Below are 15,274 nucleotides of genomic sequence, written 5' to 3'. Positions count from 1 at the left end.
ACATTTCACATGCTGTTGTGCAAATGGAATAGACAACAGGTGGAAATTATAGGCAATTAGCAAGACACCCCCTATAAAGGAGTGGTTCTGCAGGTGGGGACCACAGACCACTTCTCAGTTCCTATGCTTCTTGGCTGATGTTTTGGTCACTTTTGAATGCTGGCGGTGCTTTCACTCTAGTGGTAGCATGAGATGGAGTCTACAACCCACACAAGTGGCTCAGGTAGTGCAGCTCATCCAGGATGGCACATCAATGCGAGCTGTGGCAAGAAGGTTTGCTGTGTCTGTCAGCATAGTGTCCAGAGCATGGAGGCAATACCAGGAGACAGGCCAGTACATCAGGAGACGTGGAGGAGGCCGTAGGAGGGCAACAACCCAGCAGCAGGACCGCTACCTCCGCCTTTGTGCAAGGAGGAGCAGGGGGCCTGCCAGAGCCCTGCAAAATGACCTCCAGCAGGCCACAAATGTGCATGTGTCTGCTCAAATGGTCAGAAACAGACTCCATGAGGGTGGTATGAGGGCCCGACGTCCACAGGTGGGGGTTGTGCTTACAGCCCAACACCGTGCAGGACGTTTGGCATTTGCCAGAGAACACCAAGATTGGCAAATTCGCCACCGGCGCCCTGTGCTCTTCACAGATGAAAGCAGGTTCACACTGAGCACATGACAGACGTGACAGAGTCTGGAGACGCCGTGGAGAACGTTCTGCTGCCTGCAACATCCTCCAGCATGACCGGTTTGGCGGTGGGTCAGTCATGGTGTGTGGTGGCATTTCTTTGGGGGGCCGCACAGCCCTCCATGTGCTCGCCAAAGGTAGCCTGACTGCCATTAGGTACCGAGATGAGATCCTCAGACCCCTTGTGAGACCAAATGCTGGTGCGGTTGGCCCTGGGTTCCTCCTAATGCAAGACAATGCTAGACCTCATGTGGCTGGAGTGTGTCTGCAGTTCCTGCAAGAGGAAGGCATTGATGCTATGGACTGGCCCGCCCGTTCCCCAGATCTGAATCCAATTGAGCACATCTGGGACATCATGTCTCGCTCCATCCACCAACGCCACGTTGCACCACAGACTGTCCAGGAGTTGGTGGATGCTTTAGTCCAGGTCTGGGAGGAGATCCCTCAGGAGACCATCCGCCACCTCATCAGGAGCATGCCCAGGCGTTGTAGGGAGGTTATACAGGCACGTGGAGGCCACACACACTACTGAGCCTCATTTTGACTTGTTTTAAGGACATTACATCAAAGTTGGATCAGCCCGTAGTGTGGTTTTCCACTTTGATTTTGAGTGTGACTCCAAATCCAGACCTCCATGGGTTGATAAATTGGATTTCCATTGATTATTTTTGTGTGATTTTGTTGTCAGCACATTCAACTAAGTAAAGAAAAAAGTATTTAATAAGATTATTTCATTCATTCAGATCTAGGATGTGTTGTTTAAGTGTTCCCTTTATTTTTTTGAGCAGTATATTTTGATTTGTTTAACACTTTTTGGTTACTACATTATTCCATATGTTTCATAGTTTTGATGTCTTCACTATTATTCTACAATGTAGAATGTAGAATGTTGAAGTGTAGGTGTGTCCAAACTTTTGATTGGTACTGTATATAAATGAGTTTGATGACTCTCCTCTTCTGATTCTCACCTCATTGACCTGCTGCTTGTCCAGGTGGAAGATCTGTCCAGAACTTGTGGCAGCGATCTCCTCATAGGCTCTATACCCAGGCTGAGAGCGGTCTCCACAGTCCCCAGTCAGCACAAACACAACCTGGGTGCACACAGAAGACAGCGGTGGATGGTTATCACTACTGAACTTTCATGAGATTACTGTTATCATACATTGCCATCACACTCTAAAAAAAACTTAATTTGGGTTTTTTGGTAACCCAGCTCTGGGGAAATATTGGACGGAACACATCCTGGGTTATTTTGACTGAGCTAGTTGGGCTGTGTGATTACCCAAACATGGGTTAATTTAACCATCATTTGGGTATTTATTACCTTCATGCTGGATTGAACTACTAGCTTGGATTTTTTGAACGTAATCCGTAGGAATGTTTGGCGCGTAGCTCTCTGATATATCTTATTGGCCACCTTGTGATAGTAAATGTAATTCCTGTTCATTATGTTAATTGTATATACTGCAAATGTATCATTTCTGGGGGGAATTTTCCACATTCTTCTAGAATATTATAATAAGGGTCTGCCACCTTATTGCACCCCAACAATGGGATTTATATAGGCTTTTATTGAACACGTAGACTTCTGTAAGAGACTGTACGTTATTTATGAGGGGTGCCTGGAGAAAATTGGATCTCTCTGAAATGAAAATGGATGGCCCTACATTCAGTAAAATATACTTTAACCCGACCCTCCTTGAACACTTAAAAAGATAGCAGAGAACATGCCTATCGTTTACCCTCACTCCTAGGACAGACCAGGGTTTCCCAAAAGCATCGTAGCACTAAGATCATCTTAATTCCATTGACACTAAATGGACGGAAGACTATCTTAGTGCTACAATGTTTTTGGGAAACCCAGCCCAGAGCGTTAGATTTCCACTTTTAGAAACTGTTCTTCGTTTTGTAAGCATTACATGGCAGAGTAGCCAGAAGGTTGTGGATGCGCAGACCATCGCGGACAAGGGTATGGGTGAAAAGATATCCATTATAATAAAAACACTACATGAATCTATCATGTTATTAGCGATCCAAGAATGTATTTTATTTTAGAAACGTATTTCATGCAATTCTGTCATTTTACATGACCGGAGACAAGTAGAATATTTTTTAATACCACAACAGAGCATGACAATGAATGAGTGTATGCTGCAGCACCACAGACATTTTGATTTCTATGCAGGCTATTGTTAAAAAAGAGGATAGTCTAAGTTTGAAACAGTGCTAAAGTTGTCTATCAACTGTAAAAATTGAGAGCAACAGAACCAGTTACAACTAAAGTATCTGATCATCAATTAATTCAAGAAAAAGCTAGTTGTTGTTTAACACACAGCCGCGTATCATCAGGTACTGTAGGCCTATATGCCATTGTAACTTTTTTATTTTGGGAATCTATCATTTTGTAATGTATTATTTTTTATTCCATGATATTTCTGTTATAAAATAGATTTGTGTTGGCAGTGATTAGGGCATGGGAATATGAGAGCATCTGCTAGGCTACATTAACAAACTAGGCATGCATAGCTCACCGCATGATCCTCAAACCAAAGACTGGCCAAACTCGTGTATCTAAAAGTGAATTGTATAGTCTAATAAGGCATTTTCTGTTTCATTATTATTTAATTCTAAGTAATTAATTTAATTTTATACAGCCTTAATGCAACATTTATAGGCATGTTTTTGAAGTGCTGTTGTTGATGTGTTGCTGACATGCTGAGTGTTCCTGCCAGCCTGTAGAGTGTCACAAATGCTTCACAATTGATATCTTAAATGGCAGACTATAGCCTTGAAATAAGAATAATATAGCCTAAATAATTCAGTTCCGTTCCTTCTTAGGCTACCTGGCTTGCTCCTGACTGATTTAGAGTTAGTATGTTGTTTAATAGCCTGTTGAAATGTCGAACGTCAATTGTGTAGTGGCAAAATCACACATTACTTCCCAAGTAAAGTACATTTTTTGTCTCCTTGGCTACAAAAGGCTGTAGCGCAGCCTCTGAATGTCATAGAGACAAACCAAAGATACATCATATGCATCGGAGTCACGTCTTTACCTGGCATTTTTACAGCTTGTTCTAGCTTAAAGCATTGCGGACTAAAATGTCGTTATAGATCACTTTATATAATCAGGTCCATTATTTATTTATTTTTTTATCTTAAACTAACAAGGGGTAGGCCTATGCTTTTATACATTTTCTTTAACAAAGACCACAATACCCTCACATTACCCCTCAATTTGAGCCCTGTTTTAAACTTAACACACCAAGCTCTTCACTGACACTGAGATATTTATGGAGTGCATGATGACTGAAGGAATTGGTTGACAAAATCTATGGATAGTAGACTATAATTTTATCTGTCAAACAGGTAGGCCTACCTTTTATTTCTTGATATGACTAAATAGGCTCCCGCGCACTTGTTGTTAGTAGCCTAAAGTCTAATTAAAATTAAGATTGCTTAAATGAATTAGGCCTTCTCAAATTAGCCTACTTTCAGCACCCATTCGCTGTCCATCTCCACGGCTGCCCCTTCATAGTAATGTAAATTATGTAAATTACTTGAATATGGCTTATTGGGAGGTCAATATAACTCTTATAAATAATTTCATTATGGACAACGAAACATCAATAAAATCAATTATAGCAGTAGCAAGCTTACTTCCGGTCCTCCTTTTCATATTCGCGCTCTCCCTCTTAAACTGAACAGGAAAGTAGTAGGCCTATTCCGCACGTAAAGCATATATTTAGCATTTTTGGGACAAATAAAACATAATTTTGTGAAGAAACGTTTGACTCACCTCCTGAAGTGCCACCGTACACAGCACAATCATTGGTTAGGCAGCACAAAAGGGTTTACATCAGCAAGAGCAGGGGAAGGCCAGGGCTCATGATTGGGAATGTCTATCCATTGCAGTGTGTAATACAGTGTAGCCTAGTTTCATATACACCATCTCAGCAGTGTAAAAACTCGGGAAGGAAGTACATTTTTTTAGAAATATAACTTTGCCCTGCGCTTCTCCGTGCGTGCTCTTCGTATAGTCTAGGCCTATAGCCTATAGTATTACCTATGGATCATTTTATTGTGACCACACTAGGCACACTTGATATTGCGCGCTGAGCAGAGAATCAGGGATGAGGGGCATCATCGGGCACACATTAGATACTATAATAAGCAACTCATTATCAAACCGTGACCAATATGAAATTTAATGAATTGCAAATTGCATGACCCTCCCCTGGACTAAATAAAAAAAATACTATATCCTCCCCCTGACTGAAACGTAAAAAGCTTGACACTCCCCCATTTTCGTTCGGGTAACAATTGTGTACATTTAAACTGCTCCCTAAGCCTAATTGAAGCCATAAAAATGCCAATGTCCAACCTTAACATATGATAATTATACAACAGAACAGATGAACAGGAATTACATTTACTCTCACGGGTGACTAAAAATAACTATCTGAAAGCCACGCCCCTACTAAACTACGCCTCCAGTCTTCTGATCTGACCTGCTGGGTCATATCTCAATATCCCAGCACCAATAACTCAACAACCTAACCTTGCTCTTTTTAATCCTTAAGAGTCTATTGACGCACCCGTGCATCAATCTAAGTAACATAATAAAAAAATCCCTATCAAAATATGTCAGTTTAAGCTAGCATCTGCGGTGGAAAGTGGAAGGTGGTCGAGCTACAGCGGTGTTTGTCAGACCATGAGACATACCAAAAATCGGTCTTCTCACGAAAACTCTATGGAAAGATGAGACTCTCACGAGCACGATGGTGTTCTCTGTTTTGCTCTACAACCCCTACGAGAGTTACGGGACTCGTTTGAAGGTAACTCATACAAATTCATGGAAGTATGGAGATAGTTTTGTGCCAACAAAAATAAGGTGTTAAATATGTGTCCAAAAAACAAAAATATTTCTATCTCCTAGATATAGGACAGACACTTCAAAACCTTTTTCCTTAAAATTACTTTTTTTACAGTCTTTTCAGACATTTATGAATGAGTTATTGAATGCATTTCTATGTGGCTAGACTTTTGAAGGTTAAAGAAAACAACCACACTAAGTGACCCAACACCTGCAACCTAGCAGTTGGGTAAACCAAACAACCCAGCATTTTCTAGAGGGCAATCATTACCTGTGACTGTCGGAGCTGCACCAGCTGCAGTACATCCCGTTTGAGGCGGTAGTCCTTGGCTCTGGCGTCAGTGAACACGTAGATAAAGGAGCCTGGTAGGGAAACCTCCAGGGCCTTCTTTATGGCTCCTATACTCATCTCTGGACAGTCTCCACCTCCCTGAGAGAAGACAACACACAGACCATTGATCCAACGCAATCAATGAGGGCCACAATAGGAACAGGAAATGCATCACTATGCATAGTCTAAAGACCTGTGCTGTATAGCCTAACCCTAATCCTATTTAGTTGAGAAACCTATACTGTATTGACTGTAGAGACTATTGGCGTTATATTCTAAGTAGTCTGCATATCTACATATCCTGTATAGCCCATACCCTTCCTGGTCTACAGATTGATATAAAGTATGTACAGCCTATCATATGGAGCCTGGCGGATGTTCTGGCAGAGATGGTATAGCTATAACGTTGTATCAGGCTTTGGTTCTGGTACACACTTGGACAAACAGCTCCTGCAGATCCTGCTGGAACTTCTTTGGGTCAGTGGTGATGGACACAGGGCCAATGTCTAGGAGAAAACATAATGTGGATGTTATTAACAGATCATCTAAAAAGCTAAGTCAGTTGCACTGAAAAATGATAGGGTGCTTGATGATCTACTATAAAAACTACAGGTCTTTCCTATTTTGTTTAGTAGCTCTTGGAACATAATCAAAATGAACATATTGGGAAAAGGATGTTGTAGTTGCCACATACAGTAATTCAAGTCCTCAGTCATCCATGATTTCTGGAGTTAATAGCCAAATGGAGGAACTACACTTATAATTTCAACAGCAGTTCATGCTGCTCAAATCCAATTAAAATGGTATTTGTCACATGCGCTGAATACAACTGGTGTAGCCTTTACTGTGAAATGCTTGCTTACGAGCTCTTCCAAACAATGCACAAAAATAAAATACTAACATGAGGAATAAAATAAAATACACAAGAATTAAGCTATATACAGGGAGTACCAGTATCAGATCTATGTGCTTGGGTATGAGGTATTTGAGGTAGATATGTGCATGAAGGCAGGGTAAAGTGACTAGGCATCAGGATAGATAATAATAATAAGGTATTTGAGGTAGATACAGTTGAAGTCAGAAGTTTACATACACCTTAGCCAAACGCATTTAAACTCAGTTTTTCACAATTTCTGACATTTAATCCTAGTAAAAACTCCCTGTCTTAGGTCAGTTAGGATCACCACTTTATTTTAAGAATGTGAAATGTCAGAATAATAACAGAGAATTATTTATTTCAGCTTTTATTTCTTTCATCACATTCCCAGTGGGTCAGAAATGCACATTCACTCAATTAGTATTTGGTAGCATTGCCTTTAAATTGTTTAACTTGGGTCAAACGTTTTTGGGTAGCCATCCACAAGCTTCCCAAAATAAGTTGGATGAATTTTGGCCCATTCCTCCTGACAGAACTGGTGTAACTGAGTCAGGTTTGTAGGCATCCTTGCTCGCACACGCTTTTTCAGTTCTGCCCACAAATTTTCTATAGGATTAAGGTCAGGGCTTTGTGATGGCCACTCCAATACCTTGACTTTGTTGTCCTTAAGCCATTTTGTCCCAACTTTGGAAATATGCTTGGGGTCATTGTCCATTTAGAAGACCCATTTGCGACCAAGCTTTAACTTCCTGACTGATGTCTTGAGATGTTGTTTCAATATATCCACATCATTTTCTTCCCTCATGATGCCATCTATTTTGTGAAGTGCACCAGTCCCTCCTGCAGCAAAGCACCCCCACAACATGATGCTGCCACCCCCGAGCTTCACAGTTGGGTTGGTGTTCTTCGGCTTGCAAACATCCCCCTTTTTACTCCAAACATAACGATGGTCATCATGGCCAAACAGTTCTATTTTTGTTTCATCAGACCAGAGGACTTTTCTCTAAAAAGTACAATCTTTGTCCCCATGTGCAGTTGCAAACTGTAGTCTGGCTTTTTTATGGCGGTTTTGGAGCACTGGTTTCTTTCTTGCTGAGAGGCCTTTCAGGTTATGTTGATATAGGACTCGTTTTACTGTGGATGTAGATACTTTTGTACCTGTTCCTCCAGCATCTTCACAAGGTCCTTTGCTGTTGTTCTGGGATTGACTTACACGTTTCGCACCAAAGTACGTTCATCTCTAGGAGACAGAATGCGTCTCCTTCCTGAGCGGTATGACGGCTGCATTGTCCCATGGTGTTTATACTTGCATACTATTGTTTGTACAGATGAACGTGGTACCTTCAGGCATTTGGAAATTGTTCCCAAGGATGAACCAGACTTGTGGAGGTCTACAACTTTTTTTCTTAGGTCTTGACTGATTTCTTTTGATTTTCCCATGATGTCAAGCTAAAAGGCAATGAGGTTGAAGGTAGGCCTTGAAATACATCCACAGGTACACCTCCAATTGACTCAAATTATGTCAATTAGCCTATCAGAAGCTTCTAAAGCCATGACATCATTTTCCAAGCTGTTTCAAGGCACAGTCAATTTAGTGTATGTAAACCTCTGAACCACTGAAATTGTGATACAGTGAATTATAAGTAAAGAAATCTGTCTGTAAACAATTGTTGGAAAAAGTATTTGTGTCATGCACAAAGTAGATGTACTAACCAACTTGACAAAACTATAGTTTGTTAACAAGAAATTTGTGGAGTGGTTGAAAAACAAGTTTTAATGACTCCAACATAAGTGTATGTAAACTTCCGACTTCAACTGTATATACATGAAGGCAGGGTAAAGTGACTAGGCATCAGGATAGATAATAATAGTAAGTCATTTATGGTAGATATGTACATGAAGGCAGGGTAAAGTGACTAGGCATCAGGATAGATAATAATACGATTAAAATAAAGAACAGAGTAGCAGCAGCAAATGATGTGTAAAAGTGTGTGTGTGTGTGTTTGTGTGTGTGTGTGTGTGTGCCAATGTGTGTTTGTGTGTGTGTCTGTGTGTGTGTGTGTGTGTGTGTGTGTGTGTGTGTGTGTGTGTGTGTGTGTGTGTGTGTGTGTGTGTGTGTGTGTGTGTGTGTGGTGTGTGTGTGTGTGTGTGTGTGTGTGTGTGTGATGTGTATGTATGTGTGTTTGTGTTGTGTTGGAGTATCAATGTAGTGTGTGTGAGTGACTGTGTATATGCTTTGCGTAGGGTCAGTGCAAGATAGAATCATTGCAGATAGTTCGGGTACCATTAATTGACTATTTAGCACTGGCTATTTAGCAGTCTTATGGCTTGGGGGTAGAAGCTGTCACAAAGCCTGTTGGTCTGCGAGGCAATGCTCAGGTACCATTTGCTGGACGGTAGCAGCAGGGGCGAAAATCTGATATCAACTTTGGGGGGGACAATTACATGACATTTTCTCAAGAGCAATTCCTGAGGGGGACACCAAAAGTAGTGCTGTAACACATAGCCTACATTGTAATATGGTAAATGTATATTGAGGAACCAAAGAAATAAGGTGTTTGCCCTACTCCTAACTACCGGTACCCAAAACTACACAACTACTCACAACAGCAATACCATTGCCTTTAACAAATCTTAGTTCAGTCACCAGTTTAAGTTGAGAGTGGGGGTATCCATGGCATTTTCCAATTATGTTCCTATTTTACAAGTCAAAAAAATTGAGAACCTTTCATAATGTTGCCAAACAAAGACTCAACAAACTTAGCTGAGACTCCGTCTCTGCCAGTCTGTCCCTGCATATCTGTCCCCAACTCTGCTGTCTGTGTGCCATCTGTTGCCTGCTCTGCCTAATGACATCATTGTGAAACATTTCCATTAGAATTTCATTTCTTTCTTATGAACATTTTATCAACTGGTCTTTGAGATATTAGGCTACTAGGGTTCTTACTTTGCGTTTTGGTGTGCTGAAAAATACTCTGATGTCCGTCTTTTATTTTTCTGCCATTTTTCTACCTGGCTGGCTGGCTACACACACACACACAGTGTGTAGGTTATTTACAGTAGGAGATGGGCTTCTATCATCTTATCTTTTATCATTCTATTTGGGCTTCGATCTAAAAGGTAGCTAGCAAATGTGAAACCTTTTGTAATTTTAATAGTTTGTTTCATATTGGCTGGCTTCCAACAATAGCTGAATTTGCAAAGCAAGCGAGCACCAATTCCGTTTCAGTGGTGTTTGCTATAATCTTTGCTACCCGGGTTAAATAAAATAAATAAATAAAAGTTCCCTTGCGACAATTTTGCTTTTGCAACGAGACCATTAAATATATTTAAGACAATGGTAGAAGAAGAGTGTAGTTCTGTTCAGATTGGACTTCAGTTTATCGCTAACCTTATCACAGGGACTTTGAAGCACTAACTTACATCATCTGCATGCTGATCTCAGAATAAATTGAAGATAGCAAAGATTCCATCTTTGACGAGGCCACATAAATGGAATAGGTACTAGCTAGCTTAATAGTTAATATTTGCACGCTAGCTCTGCATATTCAGCTAGTGTGTGTGCGCGATTGACTGGATTAACTTTACATCAGTTACGTTCATTGAGTGCCTTTCAGACAGTAGACACGACCCCTCTGTTACCTTGCCAGTGGATCAAACCATTGTGAGGAAAAGGGTGGGGGGGTCGCAATCTTTTGAAACTTAAAAACGCGCTATTAAGTGTCTATAATCAGCACAACTGCTTTCATTGCGTATTATTAATATTATTTAAATTACATAGTTATGTTTCAGTGATATATTGGGGGGGGACAAATCATATTTTTCCCAGGATGGGGGGGTCGTGTCCCCCGTCCCCCCCGGGATTTCCGCCCCTGGGTAGCAGAGTGAACAGTCTATGGCTTTGGTGGCTGGAGTTTTAGGAAATGTTTCAAGCCTTCCTCTGACACCACCTGACATAAAGGTCCTGGATGGCAGGGAGCTTGGCCCCAGTAATGTATTGGGCTGTCTGCACCAGCCTCTGTAGCACTTTGAGGTCAAGGGCGGTGCATTTGCCATACCGAACGGTGATGCAGCCAGTCAAGATGCTCTTGATGGTTCAGCTATAGAACTTTTTGAGGATCCGAGGGCCTATGCCAGTAAGAATGTCTGTAGTCCCCTAAATCATTACTGGTGGACAATTAAGTATCACATACAGTACATGCTAGATGCTATATTATAAACTGGGTGGTTTGAGCCCTGAATGATGATTGGCTGAAAGCCATGGTATACCGCAGCTATGACCAAAAATGAATTTTTACCTTTTTAATTACATTGGTAACCAGTTTATAACAGCAATAAGGTACCCCAGGGGTTTGTGGTATATGGCTAATATACCACGGCTAACAGCTGTATCCAGGCACTCCGCGTTGTGTCGTTCTTAAGAACAGCCCTTAGCCATGGTATATTGGCCATATACCACACCCCCTTGTGCCTTATTGCTTAAATATAGCATGTCTGTGGTGGTATTGCACCATCTCTTCAAAATGCCCATGATGACTGAGTAATCATTAGTTGTGTTTAGTGCTGAAGTCAGCACTCTCTGTTGGGTAACCTGAACCTCTCTCATACTGCAGTGGACCCCAACGTGACTAATAACAGCCTGTTAAGATCTGACAATTATTTGGAATCCTTCAGGGGCTGGTCGATGGAGCAGTAAACATTAATCAACACACAGAGAATATATTGTCTGTCATATAGAATACCTTGCCATATAGAACAGTCTTTTACTCTAGTGTGAGGGAGAGGCCCGTAGATTGGGTTAGGGGCAGTGTGGGTGTGTTTTGTGTGTGTGTGTGTGTGTGTGTGTGTGTGTGTGTGTGTGTGTGTGTGTGTGTGTGTGTGTGTGTGTGTGTGTGTGTGTGTGTGTGTGTGTGTGTGCTTCAAGCTTTGCCATCACATTTCTTACCAAATATAACTATTAGACATTGATAATACGTGGGCATGTCAGACTGCCAGACTACCTGGTGAGTATTTATTGATCCCTCTCTCTCCCTCTGTCATTTTTTTGTCAGGCTTTTTAAGGCTTTGTCCCCACTTCAGTCATAAGCGCCCATACAACATAGACACTGTCACGCCTCTTTGTCACCCTGTTTCTTTGCACTCTCAGGAGGCTTACAAAGTCCCCAAGGGCACACTAAATTAAACACAGATAAAATGTGTGGCGTTAGTGTAGCTAGCCGAGCACACCATCCCCTTCTCAGCCTCCAGCCCTTCCACCCAGGGTTGGTTACTGGGGCTGGTAGGCTTTCCGGAGGGGTGGATGGGGGTGATTGGGGTAATTACACACAAGCAGACAGCATATGCTTCTCATCAGGGCTCAAACACCCTCCCCCATTAGGGCACTCTCTTTTTTTCAAGCTCCAGCTTTCCCATAGAGGTTGAGTGGAAGAGGGACGCTTGGGGACTCATCCTATACTTGTATTTTTGGCCAAAGCATAAATAAATAAAAAACAGTTTTAAAAAACCCACCTTAAGTTTGTATCTTAAACAGAAGTTTTAAAAATGCTTGCTATTTCCTCATAGAGGATGATGTCATCCGCCTGAAGAAGTTGAGCTGGCCCATCACTCCTATTGTAATTAATTATGTCATATTTCATAGAAATCTGGAAACACTGGACAGTTCCTTTAATGTTTGATCTGATTGAGGCCTTATTGTTTAATGTCAATTGTTTAATGTAAATAATGTATGACTATTGTCATTTGTTTTAAAAAAAATGCTAAATGTCTTACTCTTGTAAGAAATAATTAGGGTTATGCAACTTTTCATAATTTTTTTACCTGGGTCATGAAATGGCACGAGGACAAAGTTTTTGATGGGTCTTGTCCTCCGGTTGAGGGTCTTTTCCAGGATCCGAGAGGCACCATCTATCACCTGTTTGAGGTCGTCATACATTGAGCCAGTAACATCGAACACAAATGCCAGGGTTGAAGCGCTGTCACTGTCCATGGAATCAAAGTGCTCCTGGCCACCCTCAACTCGCGGGTCGGTCAGGACTTTGTGCCCGCAAATAAAGAGCGCCAAGACAAGGCACTTCAACATAATAGCGGTCATTCTCAATTTACTGCATCTGTGTTTGATTTCATAAATGTAACAAACCAGTTAAAACACTAACACATAAAAAAAATACGTTTTGGCGCATCCCCCCAAAAAAATTATCTATAGAAATCGAATTATTCCCAAAGACAACCAAACTAAAAATCTTTGAAAAATGTTGTGCCTCAACTGAAATAGCCTACATGTAGATCTAGACTAGATGGTGTAGCACGTTATTTGGTCCCGAGTAACATCCATGTACAAAAATTTGGACAGATTGAAGAAAGCAGCTCCTCTGGAGAAATGGTAGTGTATGCTGAGCGCTCGGAACGGGGGCAGGGATGGGTGTTAAAAGGGTCCTGAGTAGGAACAAGCATATTTTTTTTGTGTAACTTGACCCGGCTATCACTTCCAGCCCAACCCCATCCACATTCTCCTGGCCGGGTACTCATGGCTGGATCCGGTCAACCTTATGCCAAGCTAGAGGTGCAATTGTGCTCAACTTTTAAGCAATTTTACAGTGGAGAATAATTGTTTTCACGACTCAGCATTGTCGAAATGGCTTGAGCTTTATTATAACAGCAGTGTTTATGTTTAGCTGGCATATCACGCACCTTGCATCCCCTAACGGGGGTCCACAGGCTCTGAGCCCCCCCCCCCCCCCCCAGAAAAAAAATATATAAAAAAATATTATAATATAATCAGGGAGTTGGTCAACCATGGTGTGTAAAATTATTTATTTGAAGAATTTATCTGCACTGTATGTTTGTTAGCTTGCAAGCCAGCCAGAGGAATGATTTGTTTAATTTTACAAATTAACTGCTAATATGCCAACATTCCATTCAAACAAAGCAGTCAATCCACAGCCATACACTGACTGAAATCAGTAGATGATAGGATTTAAAATATTGTAAACGCAACAAGCACTGGTATTGTATCATGTAATAGCACTCAGCTTTCCAAGAAACAAAACATTTAGACATTTATGGTCTGTTTACATATATTATAGAGGCTATTTATACAGAAAATGTGTACAAATCCTGTATAAACTGTATTTAGGATTATATGACAATATTGTAGGTTAACAATAATTAAATTACACCATTTCTGATACATGCCTTTGTTTTATTTTCCTGCATAAGAAAAATCAGGATTATGCCTCTAGTGCCATTCATTCCAATTAGACTGGTTTTGATTTCTCCCTGACCGATATGGCTGCCATTTTCACCCCATTTTGGAAATTTGAAGGTTTATAACATAGCCCTTCTAGTAATTTAATAGGATCTCTATGGTTGCTCCCCCCTCCCCAGGTAAGATATGAACACATCATAAGCCATGTAAAAAAAAATTGAATAACAGGAAATCAGTTGTAAAACTGCAACCTTTTCTCTCAGCAGCATTGCAAAACGTGTAGAATAGCAGAAAAATTGCTTCAAAAATGCAAAAATTCTCCCAGCCTCATTCCAAAATGAATAGAATAGTATGAAATTAGTTACTGTATAAAACTGCATATTTTCCTCTCTGCCCCATGGCAATATGTGTAGAATTGCAGGAAATTAGCTTTAAAGTGCCAAATTCTCTCAGCCTCATTGCAAAATGTGTAGAATAGCATGAGATTAGTTGTCTCTGGAAAAAAATACACCAAAATATATGTATATAGAAATATGTATAGAAATATATCCCGCTGGTGCATAAATGGAGTCGGTGGCTTGACATGAGACAGAAATGCCAGATGCTTTTTCAGAGGAAAGGCTGAGGAAGCCAAGCGTCCCTTTCTCGTCGGATTACAGATCCTGATAAGAACGGATACTTCGATTACATCACATGGTGAGGCAGTTGCTCTCAGGGATTTATCTATTTTAAGATTTCTTACTGAGTTTTATTTGAGCGCAAAGAAGTGTCAAGCCATGCAAGCCAAGAGATTGATGCAGCATATCGGACGTTTGGCGAGGAGAGAAGGCAACCATACAAGAGGAAGGAAAGGGTCTGCTAGAATGAAAACATTTTATTGACCCCAAAAAAGAACCATTGGTGTCAGAGACAGGAAATAACCTTTCCTCAAGAAATTGACAGAGACTTTAGAGTCACACTTTTGTGCCTAAAGGAATCATGATTTCAGTCTCCTATTCCACAATTCTGCTTACCCAAGAAAGCATATCAAAGACAAAAAAATACCTTTTATGGGATGCTGCTGCAACACCAATGCCAGAACACAATGAATGAAAGATGTTTACTGCAATGATAAAGAAATGTTCTCCTTCTAAACCAACCAGGTCATTATTTAGACTTACTGTATGAGCTTGGCCCACTTTGGTCCCCCTTTGGCATGTAGTAACTCCAGTTCTAATGGCTCTTATATCTCCTGCATCCAGACCAGTTGGATAAGAATGGACAGACAATGTTAAACAGATTAATGGCCCAGTGGAACTTGCTGAGGGCCTGGC

The 15,274-nt window shown here is 41.0% G+C and overlaps 1 protein-coding gene across 1 annotated transcript in view; it reads right to left on the bottom strand.

The window, feature by feature from the left end:
* Window positions 1-13,146, bottom strand: part of LOC106579900 (hemicentin-1) — an 83,394-nt gene extending 70,248 nt beyond the window's left edge. The window contains exons 1-4 of the mRNA XM_014160253.3: window positions 12,575-13,146; window positions 6,316-6,386; window positions 5,821-5,979; window positions 1,645-1,767 (exon numbers count right to left, since the gene is read on the bottom strand). Coding sequence (XP_014015728.2) covers window positions 1,645-1,767; window positions 5,821-5,979; window positions 6,316-6,386; window positions 12,575-12,848 — 627 coding nt within the window. The 5' untranslated portion in view covers window positions 12,849-13,146. The remainder of the gene's footprint in view (window positions 1-1,644; window positions 1,768-5,820; window positions 5,980-6,315; window positions 6,387-12,574) is intronic.
* Window positions 13,147-15,274: the final 2,128 nt, after the last annotated feature.

Source organism: Salmo salar, chromosome 20 (assembly GCF_965601325.2).
Source record: "Salmo salar chromosome 20, fSalSal1, whole genome shotgun sequence".
Taxonomy (NCBI): Eukaryota; Metazoa; Chordata; class Actinopteri; order Salmoniformes; family Salmonidae; genus Salmo; species Salmo salar.
The sequence above is the reverse complement of the archived record's forward strand: the minus strand, read 5'-3'. Positions and strand labels throughout refer to the sequence as shown.